The sequence below is a fragment of the Coregonus clupeaformis genome, chromosome 28 (genome assembly GCF_020615455.1).
Source record: "Coregonus clupeaformis isolate EN_2021a chromosome 28, ASM2061545v1, whole genome shotgun sequence".
Classification (NCBI taxonomy): Eukaryota; Metazoa; Chordata; class Actinopteri; order Salmoniformes; family Salmonidae; genus Coregonus; species Coregonus clupeaformis.
Genome location: NC_059219.1, coordinates 10433287 through 10457204, shown reverse-complemented (window position 1 = coordinate 10457204; position 23918 = coordinate 10433287). Strand labels below are relative to the sequence as shown.

Below are 23918 nucleotides of genomic sequence, written 5' to 3'. Positions count from 1 at the left end.
CTGGTCAAAAGTAGTGCACTACTATATAGGGAATATTGTGCCATTTGGGCTACAGCCTGAGCCTCCACCAAGCCTCTCACTGCAGCAGCGAACTGCATCACGTTTTGGAAATGTGCCGTTTTGTTTCCTTACTGGGGTTGAACTTCAATTAGGCAAAACGGTTCACGTACAAATGGATTGATTTCAATTGATTGATTTAATTGGTCCCATGAGAATTCAATGGGTCATCTCAGAATATGAACAAGGTTTTTATAATAAGAACATATTGTTCAGGTACTGTATTTGGAAAAACCAAAGACAGAATGAGCTATTCTACTACAAAAACAGATGGTGTCACTGTTGGCTACAGATTGTTTGAGGCTTTTATCTATATCTATGAGCTGTTTTATTTGACCTAATATTAGCGGTGTACTTATTAGTATACATATTCCTATACTTCTCAAGATTTAATCATTTATCTCTATTCACACACAGGATTGAATACTATTAAAATGACATATGATACATTATTATTATGACGACCCCCACATTTGCCTTCAGAGAGAGAGAGAGAGAGGGGGGGCAATAAATCTCTGCTGCCTTTCACGATGCCTCATTAGCTACTCAGATGGAAGCTATACAGTGAAGAATGTCAAACTAGGGAGACGCCAAACAGAAAGAGAGCAAGATTTAAGATCACGGTCAGTAGCACATGTAGACACCATTCACCTGAGACACAGCTCTCAGTACTGCAGCAAGAACAGCAGTAAAGTAGTATCCCTCCCTAGAAAAAGCTTTGACACGCCCAGTATTCAGTTTCCTGCTTACTATTCAATGACCTACACAACGTTGAGCTGGCGCAGAGCAGAGGACGTCTACAAAGAAAGACAACAACAGCTTATTCATATTCAAAGTCGAAAGCAAGGTTCCAGCAACCACTGAATGGCTGTCATTTCCTGGACATTATCCGAGGCTTGAAACTGACCAATATTCTAACTTTTCGGAGCGATTACAACAACTCCAGAATGGAAGTGGCCCTGGTATCGTATGCAAATACGTACGCTGACGTAGTTGATCATGTGGTTTTTGGCGTAGATCCCCCTGCGAACGCGAATTTTTTTCGGCTGTTGTCTGGCGGATTCGGTCAAATCTGTAGAATAAATCGTCGTATTCGGTTGTTTTCGTCTTGAAAGACCCGTTTTGGACCCCGTTTACTGGTGCCCGGCATCACAGCACATCATACGTGGTGGACAGGTAAGAATCTGCCAAACTGAATATTTATCAGTTTGCATATCGGCGAAAACAAATCCCAAAGTTAAACCTGTAGCCTAGCTATGAAGCTAGCTAGCTAGCTAGCCTCCCACCACCACTGTTTCTATACACAGACGCCACTACATATTTTAACTTGGCTAGCCAGTCAACTTTGATTGTCCCGGTGTGGCTACACCTGATTGACGATCTGCGAGTAGTAACAATGTATCCAGTTTCAAGCAATGAAACGGTGTGCCTACAGTCCTCGGGCTTTAGGAAGTTTTGTTTGCTACAATGCTGCGGTAATGTTAGTCGAGATTGTGGGAGAGGACGTCTACTTTTTCCCTATGTCGACATAACCAGCAAAAATATGGCCTCCACGCCGACATGGCGTTACGTCGTTGGCGAGGGAAGGGGACATTTGGGGGAGCATTTTTTCTCTTTCCCATTTGGGTTGTATGCTATGGAATGGTGATTGGAATCATAAGACCAGAACGTTATAAATTGTATTCTAGTTCTGGAGCTTACCAGCAAACTACTTTGATTTCGGGTACCAATGTTGTCTGTCGTATGATGTAGGCAGGCAGCAGGCAGCGGTGACGTTTTATTGCACGTCCCTGCTGCACTGTGGCAACAGTCACAGTGGAATGAAACGCCTCGTTGCAGTACAGCCAGACTGCTGGTCGAAGTAGAATACATTGCACATATTGGTGATTTTAAGACGGGCTTGGTTCTCAGTATGAAGTTTGTTTCTTGATAAATATCTATGCATATGTAATGAGCCTGAGACGACAAGGCAATATCTTTACAAACTACAGTACTCTGTTGCCCAATGACATCCCCCCATAGTATCTTCATGTTATTTCCTCATGCTACAGTACATGCTTATAATATAGCCAAGTCAAGAAACATCTGCAGTAGAGTTATTTAACTGTGGTATTTAGTAGAAGGGGGGGCGGTTACAGATTGGTATGATTATGGCACCCAAAAGCCTGAAGAGATGCAGCACTCAACAGGATGACCTGATTTGACTTTTAGCCTACTGCATATATCCACTTACCCCACTGTAAAACTGTTAAAGGTACAGCACATGTTTTTATGTTCACACAGGTTTTCACACCAACAATTGTAGACCTCATCAACCAGGTTATTATCACAGGAGGTTGGTGGGACCTTAATTGGGGAGAACGGGCTCGTGGTAATGGCTGGAGCGGAATCAGTGGAATGGTATCAAATACATCAAACACAGGTGTTTGATGCTATTCCATTTGCTCCATTCCGGCCATTATTGTTAGCCGTTCTCCCCTCAGCAGCCTCCACTGGTTACTATCAATACAATACAATTCAATCAATCAAATTGATTTATAAAGCCCTTTTTACATCAGCAGATGTCACAAAGTGCCAGACAGAAACCCAGCCTAAAACCCCAAACGGCAAGCAATGCAGATGTAGAAGCACAGTGGCTAGGAAAAACTCCCTAGAAAGGCAGGAACCTAGGAAGAAACCTAGAGAGGAACCAGGCTCTGAGGGGTGGCCAGTCTTCTTCTGGCTGTGCCGGGTGGAGATTATAAGAGTACATGGCCATTTAAGGCCAAATTATTCTTCAAGATGTTCAAACGTTCATAGATGACCAGCAGGGTCAAATAATAATCACAGTGGTTGTAGAGGGTGCAAGAGGTCAGTACCTCAGGAGTAAATGTCAGTTGGTTTTTCATAGCCGAGCATTCAGAGGTCGAGACCAGCAGGTGCGTTAGAGAGGGAGTCGAAAACAGCAGGTCCGGGATAAGGTGGCACGTATATCATCAACATTAGTGACCTGACTAATCCAGTCATGTCACAGTTGTGCAGCGTCAAGGGTGACTACATCAGTTAATTCCTGACTGGTGGAATTCATTCATTCAGATCAAGGCATGGCAGTCATTCTCAAGTTATATGTATACACTCCTGATGGCGTCATACAACAGTCATAGATCACAGTTCTATTACTTTGCATTAAAAAAAATTAAAAACGATGGACCTGACATTAGAATAGGGCAAGTGACCTTATTAAGTAGTGTAAAGGTTCAACTCCACTTGGTCAACCGAGGTTGTGCTTAGGTTGCTGAAGAAAACGTAGGCCTACATCCGTTTGGTCTCCCTCCCTCTCTCCTCCTCCCCAGTCAGTGTCCTTGGTCTTTTCATGGTCCAGGCAGCCAATGGCTTGATTAAAGATGGCCGCCTGTTCTTTATGACATGTGGCGCTCACCTCAGCAATATCCTCTGTCAGACACGGGGAGATGCTGTTCCTGCCTCCTCCTCTCTGCTTCTAGACGTTGTGTTGTTAGCTAGGGGAATATGATTGCCCTGGTGATGTCATACCTGCTGTGGGCAGGGCTTCCTGTAAAAGCCCTGTAGTCCGCCTGTGTGCAGCGGCCATAGTCATGATGACTTCATCCAGCATAGAGACAGCCTCGTTGGCCTTGCACTTATTTATTAGGCAATCAGGCCCCAAAATGTAGTTCATCTCCTCAGTGAGCGGGTTGACGAAGAGTCGAGACTAATGCAAATGCATCATGAATCATATGATAATCACCATATGATTACCCTCTTTTTATGTCTTTGTGTAAAAAAAGGCTGGCCCTTTCAACCGGATTGGCCTGCAGCCCTGTCAATCACCCTTCAAGCCTCCACTCATTCCAACCAATCAGGAAGCTTGGACACACTAGGGCTCTGCCCCGTCACCTCAAGTCAGCGCATGTTTACGTGCTGTCGAAGAAAATATGCATGTTGTGTAGTGACGTACTCTCACGCGCTGTATCTATCTTGAGGTGTTGTGCGTCCATCGAACACAACCACACAACAATATAAAGAAGTTGAGTGGAATCGTCTGTGTGTGCGTGTGATGGTTACCGAGTGTTTAGTGTGCGCCTCAACATCATGTTCTGACTGGACAACACTGTATTGAGCAGAATCTAAGCAATCAGCATCAGTTCATAGCAGGTGAGGACATTCACATTGAACAGTTTTTTCATAGTCCTAGGTCTCGCCCGAGTTAGCGACCAACAGTTTTTTTCATAGTCCTAGGTCTCGCCCGAGTTAGCGACCAACAGTTTTTTTCATAGTCCTAGGTCTCGCCCGAGTTAGCGACCAACAGTTTTTTTCATAGTCCTAGGTCTCGCCCAGTTAGCGACCAGTTTTTCATAGTCCTAGGTCCGCCGTTAGCGACCAACAGTTTTTTTCATAGTCCTAGGTCTCGCCCGAGTTAGCGACCAACAGTTTTTTTCATAGTCCTAGGTCTCGCCCGAGTTAGCGACCAACAGTTTTTTCATAGTCCTAGGTCTCGCCCGAGTTAGCGACCAACAGTTTTTTCATAGTCCTAGGTCTCGCCCGAGTTAGCGACCAACAGTTTTTTTTTCTCACTTTGGCAAGGAGTCAAAAAGACTGCATGCAGCAGGTTACTTAATGTTGCATAATAATGTTACCAACTCAATTTCATTCATATGGATTACGAAGAGAAATCGGCATTGTCCAATCAGAGTAGTAAGAACGAGAGGATCAGAATTCACAGGGTATGAGAGTACAGGAGGAGAGGACAGGGGGCTGTTTTTCCTTCACAGAAAGCTAGGTGAGACCAGCACATTAGTCAGTACATTCAGCTGTAGATAGATAACTAGGTGAGACGAGCACATTAGTCAGTACATTCAGCTGAAGATAGATAACTAGGTGAGACCAGCACATTACAGTCAGTACATTCAGCTGTAGATAGATAACTAGGTGAGACCAGCACATTACAGTCAGTACATTCTTCCTAACAGTATTTATATAATATAATATGCCATTTAGCAGACGCTTTTATCCAAAGCGACTTACAGTCATGCGTGCATACGTTTTTACATATGGGTGGTCCCGGGGATCGAACCCACTACCCTGGCGTTACAAGCGTCGTGCTCTACCAATTGAGCTACAGAGGACAACCCATATCAGCTACGTCCAGTGCGAGTAAGAAAAGACAAGTGTTTTTAGTTTTTTATGTAAAGCTAAATATCCAATAAGCTACGTAGGGATTGGGTCAGTGTTGTGTGTTTTTATCTGGCACTAAAATAAGCCAAACTCTTGGAAAGAAAGCTTCACAGAGGAGCAGCAGTGATGGTAAATAGCGTCCTGAAGCCACACAACTCTCACACAGACCGCATGGGTTTCCTAGGTAACGTCTGCCATCTGTTTTCTGCTCCACAGTAAATTGGTGTATTCATGTGTGTAATGGGTGGGCTTTCAAGTTAGAAGAGCACAGGGAAGGAGAAAGAGAGAAGGAGAGGACAGGGAAAGGAAGAGGAGAGGGTTGTGTGGAGAGGACCAGAGAGGACAGGAGAGAAGGAGAGGAGAGGGTTATGTGGAGAGAAGGAGAGGAGAGGGTTATGTGGAGAGAAGGAGAGGAGAGGGTTATGTGGAGAGAAGGAGAGGAGAGGGTTATGTGGAGAGAAGGAGAGGAGTGGAGAGGAGAGGGTTGTGAGGAGAGGAGAGGGTTATAAGGAGAGGAGTGGAGAGGAGAGGGTTGTGTGGAGAGAAGGAGAGGACAGAAGAGGACGGAAGGCAAGGAGACAAGAGAAGGAAAGAAGTGCAGAGTATGTGAAGGCAAGGAGAGAGCATAAGAGTAGAGGACGAATCAGAATCTGAGTTTATTGGTTTTGGTACACAGATTTACAGATGTTGTCGCAGGTGCAGCGAAATGCTGGAGGAAGGGAGAGACTCCCCCCAGCTGAGCTCTGGCTGCAGAACCCCACACCACAGGAGGCAGTGGGCCCAGACACTCCCCCCAGCTGAGCTCTGGCTACAGAACCCCACACCACAGGAGGCAGTGGGCCCAGACACTCCCCCCCCCCCCACCCCAGCTCTGACCCAGTCACGTGTCTCCAGCCTGACCAGCAGGTCACCCCTGCTGCAGTCAAGCTTGGTTGACACTACAGTAGATCGAACAACTGTCTGTCGCTGATATAGGCTAGAGGACATACTCTAGATGTAAAGATGGTTCATTAGAGAAACACTACTAGGTAACCTTGTGTTCAATGCCACAACAGAAATACCCTACTTATTCTATTGCAACCTTCTTTATCGCAACATGTTCAATTCAATTGCAGATTGCACCGGTGGAATAAGAACTTAATGTTCCAAAACTTGGTTCTCTGATGTGTTTGATCTCAGTAGTGAAGAAGCCGCTTTTAAAAGATGACCCTGGCCCGAATATGCAGTCTAACCCATTCCATCAGTATTTCAAAACTGTCTGGGACGGCAGCCATCAGATCTGGGTTCAAATACTATTTTAAATCTTTCAAATACGTCGAGCGTTTGCTCCAGCCTGCCTGGAGTGCCAGATGGGCAGGGTTTTTCACTTTCACAACTATTCTACTTCCATTGTGCCAGGCAAGCTAAATCAAGCCCATATAAAGTATTTGAAATGATTTAAAATAATATTTGGCAGCCATGGAAGAGGAAGGTCTTTCTCTGCCTGGCTGGTTTTGGTTTCTTTCAGTTTGAAAAGCCATATGTCGCACAAGGTTAGGAGGTAACTTAGTGCTGACTGCTACAGATGGCTTCACCAGATACCACCCTGCCAGGACTGACAGACACTCATGTCCACATAGTTCCTCATGTCAAGTCTCTGGTTTCTGCTATGACTCTGCGAGTGCCCTGAGTGGGAGGGGGAAAACTAGCTGTCATTGGCAGAGAGGTTTGGAACTCTCTTTCTTATTGGTCTATTAACTAATTAACTAACTCCATCCCAGCAAAACAGGCAGACATTTCAAACAGCCCGTACACTAAAAGGGACTTAATAATAATAATAATAATAATAATAATAATAATAATAATAATGTTCACTGTAATATTCCAACCTCATAGTGTGGATAGATATACAGTACCAGTCGAAAGTTTGGACACACCTACTCATTCCAGGTTTTTTCTTTATTTGTACTATTTTCTACATTGTATAATAATAGTGAAGACATCAAAACTATGAAATAACACCATATGGAATCATTTAGCAACCAAAAAAGTGTTAAACAAATAAAAATATATTTTGTATTTGAGATTCTTCAAATAGCCACCCTTTTACCTTGATGACAGCTTTGCACACTCTTGGCATTTTCCAATAGTCTTGAAGGAGTTCCCACATATGCTGAGCACTTGTTGGCTGCTTTTCCTTCACTCTGTGGTCTGACTCATCCCAAACCATCTCAATTGGGTTGAGGTCGGGTGATTGTGGAGGTCAGGTTATCTGATGCAGCACTCCATCACTCTCCTTCTTGGTAAAATAGCCCTTACACAGCCTGGAGGTGTGTTTTGGGTCATTGTCCTGTTGAAAAACTAATGATAGTCCCACTAAGCGCAAACCAGATTGGATGGCGTATCGCTGCAGAATGCTGTGGTAGCCATGCTGGTTAAGTGTGCCTTGAATCCTAAATAAATCACCAACCTCCTCCATGCTTCACGGTGGGAACCACACATGCGGAGATCATCTGTTCACCTACTCTGCGTCTCACAAAGACATGGCGGTTGGAACCAAAAATCTCAAATTTGGACTCATCAGACCAAAGGACAGATTTCCACCGGTCTAATGTCCATTGCTCGTGTTTCTTGGCCCAAGAAGGTCTCTTCTTATTGGTGACCTTTAGTAGTGGTTTCTTTGCAGCAATTTGACCACGAAGGCCTGATTCACGCAGTCTCCTCTGAACAGTTGATGTTGATGTGTCTGTTACTTGAACTCTGTGAAGCATTTATTTGGGCTGCAATCTGAGGTGCAGTTAACTCTAATGAACGTATCCTCTGCAGCAGAGGTAACTTTGGTCTTCCTTTCCTGTGGCGGTCCTCATGAGAGCCAGTTTCCTCATAGCGCTTGATGGTTTTTGCGACTGCACTTGAAGAAACGTTCCAAGTTCTTGGCATTTTCCGGATTGACTGACCTTCATGTCTTAAAGTAATGATGGACTGTCGTTTCTGTTTTCTTATTTGAGCTGTTCTTGCCATAATATGGACTTGGTCTTTTACCAAATAGGGCTATCTTCTGTATACCACCCCTACCTTGTCACAACACAACTGATTGGCTCAAACGCATTAAGAAGGAAAGATATTCCACAAATTAACTTTTAACAAGGCACACCTGTTAATTGAAATGCATTCCAGGTGACTACCTCATGAAGCTGGTTGAGAGAATGCCAAGAGTGTGCAAAGCTGTCATCAAGGCAAAGGGTGGTTACTTTGAAGAATCTCAAATATAAAATATATTTTGATTTGTTTAACACATTTTTGGTTACTACATTATTCCATATGTTATTTCATAGTGTTGATGTCTTCACTATTATTCTACAATGTAGAAAATAGTACAAATAAAGAAAAACCCTGGAATGAGTAGGTGTGTCCAAACTTTTGACTGGTACTGTATGTATATGTGAGAGAGAGAAATGTTATGAACTGACTTGTTGGAAACGTGGCATCCAATGATGGTGCCACGTTGAAAGTCACTGAGCAGTAAGGCCATTCTACTGCCAATGTTTGTCTATGGAGAATTTGGCGGTACGTCCAACCAGCCTCACAACCGCATACCACGTGTAGCCACACCATCCCAGGACCTCCACATCCGGCTTCTTCACCTGTGGGATCATCTGAGATCAGCCACCCAGACAGCTGATGAAACTGTGGGTTTACACAACCGAAGGATTTCTGCACAAACTGTCAGAAACTGTCTCGGGGAAGCTCATCTGCGTGCTCGTCATCCTCACCAGGGTCTCGACCTGACTGCAGTTCAGCGTCGTAACCGACTTCAGTGGGCAACTGCTCACCTTCGATGGCCACTGGCACGCTGGAGAAGTGTGCTCTTCACGGCTGAATCCCTGTTTTCAAATGTACTGGGCAGATGGCAGACAGCGGCGTCATGTGGGCGAGCGGTTTGCTGATGTCGACGTTGTGAACAGAATCTGTACACAATTCCTGGAAGCTGAAAATTCCATGGCCTGCATACTCACCAGACATGTCACCCTTTGAGCATGTTTGGGATGCTCTGGATCGACGTGTACGACGGCGCGTTCCAGTTCCCGCCAATATCCAGCACCTTCGCACAGCCATTGAAGAGGAGTGGGACAACATTCCACAGGCCACAATCAACAGCCTGATCAACTCTATGCGAAGGAGATGTGTCGCGCTGCATGAGGCAAATGGTGGTCAGACCAGATACTGACTGGTTTTCTGATCTACGCCCCTACTTTTTTTTTTAAGGCATCTGTGACCAACAGATGCATATCTATATTCCCAGTTATGTGAAATCCATAGATTAGGGTCTAATGAATTTATTTCGATTTACTGATTTCCTCATATGAACGGGGCGGCAGGTAGCTTAGTGGTTAAGAGCGTTGTGCCAGTAACCGAAAGGTCGCTGGTTCTAATCCCCGAGCCGACTAGGTGAAAAATCTGTCTGTGCCCTTGAGCAAGGCACTTAACCCTAATTGCTCCTGTAAGTCGCTCTGGATAAGAGCGTCTGCTAAATGACTTATTATTATTATTATTATTATTATAACTGTAAGTCAGTAAAATCTTGTATGTTGTGTTTTTGATATTTATGTTCAGTGTATAAATATGTTGCGCACAAGAGGACAGTGTTCAAGAAAGCATGGTCATTCTCAGGGTTAGTCTGGAATGGACATGGTTTGATAACTGTCAAAGTATTTTTTGACTGCAATAGTTCATGCTTCCCTCAGCTTGTCAGCAGAACAGCTGCTAACAGCTGTTAGGATATTAGGCTTCCTTTTCTAAACCAAATACTTAACCCATAACTCCTCATGCTGTCTATATTCACAGTGAATACCTGGCTCAGTTTCATAGCAGCCTAAGTCCTTACAGTACAAGTGGAAAGTACTATGCAATGTCTATGCGATGTTCCGCTTGGGCAAAGTATAGATTCAATTGTCCCCTACCTGGATTCCACCAGTTGAATACAAGTTTATATGTCTTGTGGACCCCCTCCAACTTTGATGTTTTGATACAGTATAACCAAAGGGGTTGATGTTTCATCAAAGTTGGTTGGGCCAAAAGTAGTCATGCGGAACGTTCTCTCGAGTCGATCCCTCCACCTGCTGTTAGCCTGTTTCCATGGTAATCTGGCCGCTAGTCCAGTCCAGACTCCATACAGAGTTTGACTGCTATATTTAAATACATGGTGGGACCTAACCAGTAACTTGGACTTATTTCATTGTCCAAAATCAGAATCGATGTGATGGTGGACTTACTGGACTCACCCCAGATATGATGAAGAGTTGCTCCAGTCCAGTAGGAGCCTAGGAAGGCTTAAACATTGTGGTTGTAACACCCTGTTCTTTTTACAATTCTAATACAGAGAAGGGTTTATTTATCTGCACCAGGCTTGCAGTGCACAACTCAAAATTCCTTGTTGTACCAATTCAGTTATTATTTTGCAGCTTTGCGTTCATAACCTAAATAGAATGTTAAGTAAAGCAATGTAAAGTGATTGCCTGATTCCATGCAGAGCTACAGTGTTTTTTTCAGGGCCCATTTGATGATATTTAAATTAATTCTGCGACGTTCCCAATTTCAGCCCCCTGCTGAGGGATGCAGTATTAGTAGAGCACTGTCTCCTCCCACACAGCATCTCTCTCTCACTCTCTCTCTCACTCACTCACTCTCTCTCACTCTCTCTCTCTCTTCACTATCATCACATCACCCTCCTCTAGAACACTGCAGCTGTGGGTCTGTTCAGAACGCCGCCATGTTTCACAACATTACACAACGTTCAGATAGAAATGCATTGTGTAGAACAGGCATAATTCTCTGTCTGGTAGAACAGAGAATCAAGTCACTTCTACTTGTTGCGTTTCTGTTGGTTGCAACGTTCTGAACGCTTCACCTCACTGAATACTGTAGACCTCTGATCTGTGGAACATGGAACAGTGAGCCAGTCTGAGTGGAATACCTACCTCTTCCTGTCCACTCTGTTATCCTAGCAACAGCAGTCTGTGCCTTTTCCCCTCCCCACATCCAACATGACATGTGTTTCTGTCACGTTAGATGAAGGCTGCTCTGAAAGCGTCTTGGCACTCAGCAGGTGGATCCATTCTACTCTACAGTATGTCATTATTTACCAACTCTCAGTTTAGAAACCGTAGTCTTGTTGTCATGGCAGATACGGCAGGGCTGTAGTGCTATAGCGATGGGCTCTGATTGGACAGATAGAAAGTTCCTTTGACACACACACACTCTGTCTCAGCCTCGGCAGCTCCACTCTTCTAGGGATTCATTGGCCTGCTACTGCTATTCCTGGACACACAGCAGGTTGATACATTGCAGACTGCAGTCATCAGTTCTGAGCTTTGTTGTTATTGTGTCAGATGGAATGACGGTTAGGGATCTGACGAGAGGGAGTCATCCTACAGATGTTTCATGTTCTGTAACTGATGTTGACATCTGTGGTAGCCTAATCGTCAAGAATGATTAATGACGTGAATGAGCCTGTTGTTAATGTATGTTCTTCTGTTGAAAGGCTGTGGAACACAGTAGGGCAGGGCATTGTTGTCCAGCAGTGAGTCACCACAGCAGTGTCCATTGGGGGAGTTACTTTGGTATGTGCTGGCCCGGGGGTTAGTGGTTCAGCCAGCCAGTCAGAGACAGTGAGCTGAGGACATGATGAGACCCAAAGCGTCGGCCGGGACCTCATGCAAGTTTAATTTGACTCCAGTAGAGCGGCATGCTCCACTCCACCCACCCAGACTGACACGCCCAGCAGTACAGGGATAAGACGTCCAGCCTGACACGCCACAGCAGTACAGGGATAAGACGTCCAGCCTGACACGCCACAGCAGTACAGGTATACTCCCGAGTGGCGCAGTGGTCTAAGGCTGTGCCACTAGAGATCCTGGTTAGAGTCCAGGCTCTGTCGCAGCCGGCCGCGACCGGGAGACCCATGCCTGACACGCCACAGCAGTACAGTCCTGAACGGAAAGGAGAGCGTCGGTCTGCTAGCAGGACTCATTAGGGCACGCAACAGATTATTTTTTTTGAAACAGACCATTAGTGTTTCTCAATGGACAAGTCAAGGTAGTCCCTCTCTTTCAGTCCATTTTCTGAACGAGACCCAGGTCTGTCAGACAGACAGGCTCTTAGCAACGGCCCCTCAGTCGGCCTGACTCCACACTGCAGCCGTCCTGGCTCCGTGTCTCCTCCAGGTTAATTAATATCTGCAAGGTGGGTGTAATACACTGTAGCAGTAGCAGCAATGCAACGAGGGAAAGTCAATGTGCGGGCCGTGGTTGTCATAACTACCTCATGGAAATTAGGCTCTTCTGAATTTTAATAATGCAGATGCAACTCTAATGCTGGTTATGGAAATACCCCAAGTGACAATCCAATGAGTGACTTGAGTTGATGACGGCAGTCATTGGGATTTTGTATTTGACATTTCACAGTACTGATGTAGCTAGTCATCAATGTTCTACTTTGAACATCTCTTACCAGAGCACTGACCACCAGACGAACAGCACGAAACATGGATTTTCTGTGTTTTTAAACAGTAGGCTGTAACCGTTGTTCCTGAAATAAAACATGTTGGTTCTCATCCCAAGCACAACTGGGTCTTAGTCACCGTCATGAAGAAAATGGGTTTACCACAGCAAAGCAATCTTTGAAGAGAGGCAGTTAACGAAAGGTGATATTTGATAGCTTTCTCCTGATTTTTAGTGAACTGATAAATGATCAGAGGTCAGGCAGTCTACTGTGAAAACAGATTTGTATCTTCATTTTGGAGCCAAAAGCTACATTGTTCACCATTCATCACACAAAGCCTACTCTTCTATTAAAGGCCTCCTAACATCACTTACCTGCTGTCCTTTCCAGAAGATTCTATCAGTTCAGTCACTGCTGGAAGTCGGAAGACATCAGCCCATAGACTTTGGTTCTGCAATAGAACACTTTTATATGATGTTTGTCATAAAAAATTTAAAAAAACATTCTCTCTTTCAGTTTTGTTGCATGGAAATGTGATCTAGTAATGCATGATGCAACTAGAATATCAATTACTTCTTTCACTCTCTCTTGGATTAGCTCCTCTACCGCTTCATTAAAAAGAAAACCGCTCTGGGAAATTAAATACATGTACTGTATTACATTGCTTCCTTAAGGCTTCTCTACCATCCGTTACCTTGGAGACGATGTATGTTTTGGGGGGGTTGTCAGATTTAGCTACGGTAGATGTTGCACCAAAATAAAGGTCTTGGCTTTGGGTGTATGTACCACTGGCTTTTGGCCTTTAAAGATGCACTGTGTGAAAATCGCTCTGCTATTTCCTGGATGCTAAAATTCTAATAGTTCGCTTAATTTCAGTTTATGTGACAAAACAAGCAAGTATAGTGTAGAGAATCATTGTACCATGTAAACTGCTGTGAAATATATTTTCCATAACCAGAAATATTGTATTTTCAGCTGTTCGATTCCTAGGTGTACAAATCCGAACGTAAAAGACTCAAAAACGAAACCTAAGAACGGGAAACATAGACAGCGCACACAGAAAAGGTCTACTTGCTTTCAATGAGTGACAGATCTATAACACAAATTCTGTGAATTTGGTTGGGTCACCCAAATGAGTGAAATATTGCAGCTTTAAGAGAGAGATTGGCATATGTAATCTGCTACTAGGGAGACAGGATTGGAAGAAATGATTGTTTTGTCACAGAAGGGACAAGCTAGGCCCTGTGACAGAGGGATGGAGAACAATTACTCTGAATATGGACAATGGTTTAGGGACATATTTTCATTGCCGAGTTAGACCTATTACCATGGCCATTTATGTTAAGTAGAAAAAGAGTAAGAAAATTATGCTGACTATTGAACCGGCGGTATAGGATTTTTATATTGTCTGTTTCAGGTTATTGCAGGAATTACCTTGTGTTTCTCTAATTTCTCCTCTCTCTCTCTTTCCCCCAGATTGGGTGATCTGGGATGAAGTCTCATGAATTCCCTCATTGGAGCTGACATTAACAGTCAGCAGGAACAAGTGCATATTCTTCACAAGACAGAAACATCCCCTCCTCCCCCCCCCGCTGTCATTTCCCCTACAACGTCCGTCTAACAGTCCAAGGTGACCTACGCATGCAATGGCCAGCCGAAGGAAGACCACAACCCCTTGTAGAGCTGATGCTTCTGTTAGAGCTGATTACATGATGGGGCAGGAGGATCCAGGTGAGATGGAGGTGGGGGTATCGGCGAACGACAAAAGCACAGTGGCGAATGGATCCACAGAGATGCTTCCTGGAGAGGACTGGAGCTCTGGGACAGAGCCTAGTGGTTCGCGCCAGGAGTCGCCGGCCCCTGAGAAACCTAATGCGGTGGATTCAAGGCCACAGAGGAAGCAGCAGGGAGGCTACGAATGCAAGTACTGTCCGTTCTCTACGCAGAACCTGAATGAATTCAAAGAGCACGTGGATTCCAGTCACCCCAATGTCATTCTCAACCCGCTCTACCTGTGTGCTGTGTGCAACTTCAACACAAAGAAGTTTGACACCTTGACAGAGCACAACGAGAGGTGTCATCCAGGGGAGAGCAACTTTAAGTTCAAGAGAATCAAACTGAACAATCAGACCATCCTAGAGCAGTCGATAGAAGGAGCAAGCAACGCCGTCGTCTGTGATTCAACCAACGGCATTCTTACTGGAGAAGACTTCGCCACTTTCCCCCTGTGCAAATCTACGACGGTGAAGATTAGTAAGCCAAAAATGGACAACAAACGGTTATTGACAGAATGTAAATCGGACAGACTCAACCCCGAGCTCCACAAAAAGCAGATCGCCGCTGTGAATATGAACGGTACCATGATCATCCCAGAAGCGACCCTAAAAGATGGCGTCTCACATATCATGCCTTCTCTTCAGCGCCCGCCTAACTACAATTTAGTACCAAAAATCGCTGTCCCTTTGAACACCTCCAAGTACAACCCTTCACTGGACAATAACATGACACTCATCACATCCTTCACCAAGTTCCCGTACCCGACCCAAGCGGAACTCTCCTGGCTTACCGCTGCCTCGAAGCACCCCGAGGAACAGATCAAGGTGTGGTTCACCCTCCAGAGACTGAAACAAGGCATCAGCTGGTCCCCTGAAGAGGTGGAAGAAGCTCGGAAGAAGATGTTCAACGGTACCATCCAGTCAGTCCCACAGACTACTTTCACTGTGCTGAGCGGTGCCCAGCTGGCCCAGTCCACCAAAGGACAACAGTCCCTAGTTCAATCCGTCCCCTTCAACCTCCTGGGACAGACCAGTTATGTGTTGACGCCGGTTGCAAACGGCTCAGCTGTCAGTTGTTCTCCCATCACGCTAACCATGGCAAACCAGGTGGTGCAGTCTGTCAAGCGACCCTTGGCAGCTCCAGTAGTGGCCGCTTCAGAGATCAAACGTCCCTCCATAATCCAGACGATTCAGGCACCTACACTTAGACTGGTGGCTTCGCCTAAACCCAGCTTCACGTCAGACTCTAATAAAACCCCGGACCAGATTGTGGTGTTGAAAGCTAGTTACACCCAGTGCCAGTTCCCTGAAGAGGAGGAAGTGTACCGTCTCATTGAGTCCACCGGCCTCTCTAGAGGAGAGATCAAGAAGTGGTTCAGCGAGCAACGACTCCTCAATTACAAGGTGGCGCCACAGGTGATCAAGATTGAGCCCCAGGCATTGAATGACAGTCAGCCCAAAAAGGCTGTCCCCACCCAGTTTCCTCTCCTGGAGAGGCTCAAAGGCAAATCCTCTGAGCAGCTCGAGATGCTAGAGGAAAGTTTTCAGAGGACCAGCTCCCCCGCTGAAATTGACGTCGACAACCTTGTTGTGGACACAAGGCTCTCCAAGACTGAGATCGACTGCTGGTTCTCAGAGCGCAGAGCGCTGCGGGACAACTTGGAGCAAGCCCTGGCAAACTCCCTGGGTCCTAAGAGCCTTGAGGAGCAACGAGGGATACTGAACAGTGTTTACGAGCAGGACAGCAAAGTCCGGTGCTCACCTCTTCCCATTGTCACCACTTCCACCAGTCCTGAGCCCATCGACAGCAAATCCCTGGGGCTTCTCAAAGAGGTGTTCACCCAGACCCAGTGGCCGTCACCAGAAGAGTACAGCCAGCTGGAGGGCCAGACAGGTTTGTCTCGCACAGAGATCGTCCGCTGGTTCAAGGAAAACCGATCCGCCCTGGCGAGTGGAACATTGGACTGGATGGAACCGTTTCAGAAAGTCAACGGCAAAGCAGGACAGAATGGACAGAGCTCGTCGACGTCAGCGATCACAGAACGACCTCCAAGCAGCATTCTCCAGCAGCACTTCACAGAAGCCAAGACGACACTGCTTTCAGCAGAAGATGCAGAGAAGCTTCCATTGCAGTCGAAACTCATCAACCAGGACATAGTCCAGTGGTTTACCAGCAAGCTGGGCCAGAGTATGACGGACATCAGCAGGGGCAGGGACCAACATGGACAGGCCAGCGTGGACAGAAGCAGATGGGTGAAGGTGACCATGGCTGTAGGGGACGAGACTAAAGGTGCTTTGGAGAACCAGAAGTTGGGATCAGAGACAGAGGTGCTGATGGGAGACCAACCTGGTCGGGTGACTGGATGAAGAGAGCATGGTGAGTAGCCTATGATAAGCTACTGTACTGCAGGTTTATAATTCCTTTGAGAGTAGCCTATGATAAGCTACTGTACTGCAGGTTTATAATTCCTTTGAGAGTAGCCTATGATAAGCTACTGTACTGCAGGTTTATAATTCCTTTGAGAGTAGCCTATGATAAGCTACTGTACTGCAGGTTTATAATTCCTTTGAGAGTAGCCTATGATAAGCTACTGTACTGCAGGTTTATAATTCCTTTGAGAGTAGCCTATGATAAGCTACTGTACTGCAGGTTTATAATTCCTTTCAGAATGACGTATTTCAGTGTTAATGATTTTCGTCTTGATGCCTGTAAGTAACTCAGTCAAAAAATACGTCCCAGATGAAGGGAAATTGGTTATGTAGTAGTGTGAAAATACGTCCCAGATGAAGGGAAATTGGTTATGTAGTAGTGTGATGGTTTTCCCTTTAACAGAGCGACGGCAACCATCTAGCAGCTGTGACTAATAACCACCCGGGATGCCTGTAATTTAGCCTTCAGGAAAAACATCTTGGCAGGAAGAGGCTACTGGGATTACACATGTAGTTATCACTGGGGCTGTTTTCCCTGGTGAACAGAAAAGTACCTCTGATAACCTGCTGTATTGGTCTGTTAATTGCTAATTAAAAGCTGCAGAATGACAGGTTAATATATGACGACAAATGTGTTTTGTCAGCCATTTGTATAACAAGTCTGTGTCTTGACATTTACTTTGTTTCAGAGGACAACCACAGAGGATGCTGAGTTTCTCAGACAGAAGATTCTCAAGATTGTTGAATCTGGAACCAATGATTTCCTACCTGGCCTATGACATCAGGGGCACGGTGAACGGTAGAGTCCACTCAGAACACTGACTGGGAAGACCACTGAGTACCAAAGCTGGACTTGATACATTTAGTATTACACTTATTAAAAAAGGGCCCTTGTAAATATTTTTCTGTATTGCAAAAGCTTTGTAAACATTTTCGGGGGTTGATGGTTTTTACATTTATAACAGGAGTCCCCCAATAACCCCTATTAGAACAATGTTTTCATTTTTATGACTATGATGGTCATTGTAAACCAATTCATCAGTTGGTAATTTTTATTTTTAAAACAACAATAAAACATTTTAAAGTGACTAGCAGCTGGTCATAGATGGCACTTATTTCACGTGGACAGACGAGGAACACTTCTGATCTGATAACCAGTGAGTTCATCCATTGGACTAGAATCACCTAGCCTGGGTACCAAATGTTTGGCATATGACAAAGAGTGGATTGATAGCACAAACAGGTCTGCTACCCAGGCTAAGAATCACCTACTACATTACAATAAGTTCCCTCTCTCATGCTGAACACTACCGTTGCCTGAGAATACAGTCAGCCACGGAATGGACATGAATAAAAACAAACAAAGAAAATGCACTGTACATGTTTTTGTAGTTCAGTCTCATTTTTGAATTGCAGCATCCGTTGCATCAGTAACTGGTATTTTCTCGTGTTGGCTTTCTAGATATCCTAGGTGTTAGGCTCCATTTCAATGGCAGATTTGCGACTGCTCGCTCATTTGAGTTTTTCCATGCTTCTGCTATTAGTGAGTCATGTTCATACATGTATCTGGAATACTGTGCTTCTACCAAGAGTCTCTTTGCTTGCTGTTTTTTTTTTTTTATCAGTCTGCTGTAACTGAATAAAACTAAAACCAACTGAAAGCTGTCTCTTTGTCCCTTGTGCACTGGTCACTACTCAGAGATACTTAACCCTAAGGGCCCAGGGTAGAGTTTCTACTAAGCTAACATACAGAATTGTTTTTAGATGGTAATGCCATGGATCATTTAGCTATTTGATTTGGAATTTTAGGACACCTGTATGTATAAAAAGAAGGAAAAAAACGAATCAAAAAGGAGGTATGTTTTAAAGTGTCTGCCCTATATCTGAGAGACATAAGTAGTTCAGGGGGAAAAAATGTCATTTTACCGTGGAACGACCCGTATACCTTTTGACTTGGAAATACCCTATTCACTTCCATTCATTTTTCGGCCTGGTACCTGGTTACCTTCAGACGAGTACCGTGACACTTGTGGAGGTCGTAGAGCAAAATGGAGAACACCGTTGTGTTCGTGAGTCATCTTTCCATAGGCTGGTCATATTATCTTGTAGGCCAAACCGTTCGGACACTAGACATTTGTGAGAATACCAATTTTCGGTATGTCTCCTGGTCTGACAAACGCCGCTGTAGCTCTGCCACCTTCCACAGCAGATGCGCTGGATTGAAAACTGGCCCATGCAAAAAAAAAACATCTAGCTTAAACAGACTTTTGGTATTATGCTGATTAGATTGAGCAGGCGCGTCAATCAACTCTAGGGGAAACGCACACATTGAGTATACCAAACATTGAGTTGCACCCCCTTTTGCCCTCAGAACAGCCTCAATTCTTCGGGGCAAGTTGTTGAAAGCATTCCACAGCGATGCTGATCCACGTTGACTCCAATGCTTCCCCCAGTCGTGTCAAGTTGGCTGGACGTCCTTTGGGTGGAGGACCATTCTTGATACACACGGGAAACTGTTGAGCATGAAAACCCAGCAGCGTTGCAATTGTCACAAACCGGCACGTACCCCGTTCAAAGGTACTTACATTTTGTGTCTTGCCCATTCACCCTCAATGGCACACACACACAATCCATGTTTCAGTCTCAAGGGTTCAAAATCATTCTTCAACCTGTCTCCTCCCCATCAGCTACACTGATTGAAGTGGATTTAACATGTGAATCATTAAGGGCTCATAGCTTTCACTTGGATTCACCTGGTCAGTCGGTCTCGGAAATAGTGTTCTTAATGTTTTCTATACTCAGTGTAGGTTGCCTTATTCTGCATTTTCCCCCTTCCTGTGTCCTTTAAGAATATTTTGGTCAAGAGACATGCAATTGAGATGGAGAAATGCACTGGATTTGATTACTTCAGTACAACGTTAAATCAAATAATTTTAACGCAACAAAAACTGGAAAGTTTTGTTTCCGTTCTGTTTACTCAAGTACAAAATGCCATTGTACAAAACAAGTTAGAGAAACAGACAGACCCAGTCAAATAAACACAATCATAAGATACTCGACTGAAAGACATCCTCTGGTATAAGGTCAAGGGTCACTGTAGATGTGTGTCGGGGTCAATTCCATTGCAAATTCAGGAAGTAAACTTACATTTCCTCAACGCTTCTCTGAAGGGAAAAAAATAATTGTAATTTCAGTTAACTTCTTGAATTTAAATGGAATTGACCCCAACCCTGGTGAATAACTAACTATATACATCCTCAAGATAAGTGTGATTATTACAACTGTTTTGCTTTTTAGATTGGATTATTTCATCTTCTGAATGGAAATCAAAATTGGCAACAAGCAAATCACTCATCTTGAAAACAATTGATGCCATTTCACAGTTGAGTGTAAGTTATAATTACATACAACTGGGGGGTATTCATGAAATCTTACAGTTTCATTTAATTGCCATGTTGCGGAGCTAAATCAAGGGGAAACAGAACCATGACACTGCAGTTTTATATGGATCCAAACCAGCTTTACCAAAGCAATCTACTGGGACAGGGTGAGCACACACTGTAGACATTTCTCTCAAATAAAAGCTTTTGCTTCATTCTATCTATCTCAAACCACATTGTTGCATCATTATTGAATTTTTATACTACGTTGAAGATTTTTTTATTTTTTTATTTTACAACTTCGACCCTACTGCCCCATTCAAACAGACAAACATTCAGTGTTGCGGTGCAATCATACAACAGCGCAGACCGGGGGGGAGAATGAACAAGAGATATCGTTTTGTGTTATTACATATGTGCCTCAAGCTACACAGCCAGTGTGACAGTTGCTGTTGCCTCGTGTTCTATCTAGAGAGAGACGGGGCGGGCAAAGAGAATTTAGTCCTTAGTGCTCGGCTGTTCTCTCTTCAGAACAATGCTTTTCTAAATAGCCAAACCCCACGCTCTGAAAAGGCTGGCTGAGGCAACACACTGGTTAGGAGGAACCCTGTAATTACAGTGTAATCGGATATGGCATCTTGTGTGAGAGAGAGCACAGAATGAAAGAACAACATGCTGATCATATCCACAGCTGCGACCTCTCTTTTCTGAACAGTCCAAAGGAAGGGGAGTTAGATACCAAAATAAATCTGCTTTCTTCTGCATAATTTGGACATCAACAGTAGTCTTGAGGAGTAGAGAGTATTGAGGAGACAATAGTCTTTGTCCTACTACTCGGTGGGACGAGGGACAGTCTCCTCAGTCGTCCCCTAGACGGAAGCCAGCTCCCCAGGCATGACGTCCTCCCATACCTCCTCCACCACCACCACCACCACCACCACCTCCGGCCTCTGGAGCTGCAGGTCTCCTGCTGGGCGGAGCTCCAAACCCAGACACGCCCCCTCGTCTGTTGGGCAGGAAGCGGTACCTGTAGACGAGAGAGAGGACCCCATACTGTATTAAAACAGACATGCATCTCTGAAATGTAGAGTAAGGAATCACAGAGGACAACAGGGCTGTGTTCAGCAGGAATCACAGAGGACAACAGGGCTGTGTTCAGCAGGAATCACAGAGGACAACAGGGCTGTGTTCAGCAGGAATCACAGAGGACAACAGGGCTGTGTTCAGCAGGAATCACAGAGGACAACAGGGCTGTGTTCAGCAGGAATCACAGAGGACAACAGGGCTGTGTTCAGCAGGAATCACAGAGGACAACAGGGCTGTGTTCAGCAGGAATCACAGAGGACAACAGGGCTGTGTTCAGCAGGAATGTTTACATATAAATATATTGTGTAGAACATACATGCATTATGCATCTCTGAGCTCTATTCATGACATTTCTACCAGTCATGTTGCTTCAGGATTAAAGCAACACATGATTGGGACACCAGACAGGTAGAGTAGCAGAGGAACTCACAGGAAGTCAGGTGTTGAGAGGAAGGACCTGCCTCCCAGGTCCATGGGGTATTTAAACATCAGGAAGAAGTAGAGGTGACCCACCAGGTTCCCAATCAGTTCATTGACAACACTGGAGATGAGAGTAGACAACCAAGACATTCAGGATTTTACTATCGACTTTTTGACATTTCTGTTGAAAATGTAATTGTTGTTATATCATGTTGAATTGTTGACAAAAATAATGGAACTACTTACGAGCCCCCAATGATGTAGTTGAATCCAAGGATGACCCAGGGTAGATAACATGCTTTGAAGCGTGTTCCGAACCAGAAGGAGACTATCGTTTCTCTGTTCAGCTGAGCCCACACGTACAGGACAGACATTATCAACGGGATCATCAGGAGCTGGAAAACACAACAACATTTGCATATTTTAGTAGTAGTTCTCAAATCAGTTATTTCATAAGAAGAGGTGGACCAAAAACCCCCTAAACAATGTATTAGCTTTATCTAATCATGTAGAGCAGGGTTCTTCAATTCCGGTCCTGGAGGGCCGAAACACTTCTGTTTTTTATTTCTACCTGGTAGTTAATTGCACTCACCTGGTGTCCCAGGTCTGAATTAGCCCCTGATTAGAAGGAGAGGATGAAAAACAGAGGTGTTTCGGCCCTCCAGGACCGGAATTGAAGAACCCTGATGTAGGTTATAGATACATCCTCTTTTACAAACCAACTGACCAAGAGGCTGCAGCGACACAGCAGCAGAGATACCTTAGCACTGAAGCTTTAGATGGCATAATTGTTATTGTGTCATGGTGACCACGGAGGTGTCCAGTTTGTTTAAACTAAATGACAGTGGTTGTGATGACCTCTGGTAGATGTATGGTCAGTAGCACGGAGGCAGGACGACTAGCCTCTCAGCTGTCAGAGACTGATGGTTCAGAGCTGTCTGAGGCAGTCCCAAATGGCACCCTATTCCCTATATTAGTGCACTACTTTTGACCAGAGTGCACTATAAAGGGAATAGGGTGCCATTTGGGACACACCCACCGAGTGTCGGCCCCGCTGTGAAACAAGATACAGCAGACTAGACCAGTCTGATCACCTGACAGCAACTCCCCATCATGATAAACTAGACCAGTCTGATCATCTAACAGCAACTCCCCATCATGATAAACTAGACCAATCTGATCATCTGACAGCAACTCCCCATCATGATAAACTAGACCAGTCTGATCATCTGAGAGTAACTCCCCATCATGATAAACTAGACCAGTCTGATCATCTGACAGCAACTCCCCATCATGATAAACTAGACCAGTCTGATCATCTGACAGCAACTCCCCATCATGATAAACTAGACCAGTCTGATCATCTGACAGCAACTCCCCATCATGATAAACTAGACCAGTCTGATCATCTGACAGCAACTCCCCATCATGATAAACTAGACCAGTCTGATCATCTGACAGCAACTCCCCATCATGATAAACTAGACCAGTCTGATCATCTGACAGCAACTCCCCATCATGATAAACTAGACCAGTCTGATCACCTGACAGCAACTCCCCATCATGATAAACTAGACCAGTCTGATCATCTGACAGCAACTCCCCATCATGATAAACTAGACCAGTCTGATCATCTGACAGCAACTCCCCATCATGATAAACTAGACCAGTCTGATCATCTGACAGCAACTCCCCATCATGATAAACTAGACCAGTCTGATCATCTGACAGCAACTCCCCATCATGATAAACTAGACCAGTCTGATCATCTGACAGCAACTCCCCATCATGATAAACTAGACCAGTCTGATCACCTGACAGCAACTCCCCATCATGATAAACTAGACCAGTCTGATCATCTGACAGCAACTCCCCATCATGATAAACTAGACCAGTCTGATCATCTGACAGCAACTCCCCATCATGATAAACTAGACCAGTCTGATCATCTGACAGCAACTCCCCATCATGATAAACTAGACCAGTCTGATCATCTGACAGCAACTCCCCATCATGATAAACTAGACCAGTCTGATCATCTGACAGCAACTCCCCATCATGATAAACTAGACCAGTCTGATCATCTGACCTTCTTAATGAACCTAGTTTACATTATGGT

General features: G+C 44.7%; 2 protein-coding genes across 2 annotated transcripts in view; one reads left to right on the top strand and one right to left on the bottom strand.

The window, feature by feature from the left end:
- Positions 1-817: 817 nt before the first annotated feature.
- LOC121542766 (zinc fingers and homeoboxes protein 2) lies at positions 818-19289 on the top strand. Its single transcript, XM_041852297.2, has 3 exons — positions 818-1233; positions 14185-16860; positions 17603-19289. Exon 2 carries the CDS (start codon positions 14355-14357, stop codon positions 16848-16850), a length of 2496 nt encoding a protein of 831 aa, XP_041708231.2. The 5' UTR covers positions 818-1233; positions 14185-14354; the 3' UTR covers positions 16851-16860; positions 17603-19289.
- Positions 19290-19864: 575 nt separating this feature from the next.
- The window catches only part of LOC121542767 (derlin-1), a 14521-nt gene continuing 10467 nt past the window's right edge, over positions 19865-23918 (bottom strand). The window contains exons 5-7 of the mRNA XM_041852298.2: positions 22046-22194; positions 21810-21920; positions 19865-21320 (exon numbers count right to left, since the gene is read on the bottom strand). Of these exons, the coding sequence (XP_041708232.2) occupies positions 21152-21320; positions 21810-21920; positions 22046-22194 (429 nt within the window). The 3' untranslated portion in view covers positions 19865-21151. The remainder of the gene's footprint in view (positions 21321-21809; positions 21921-22045; positions 22195-23918) is intronic.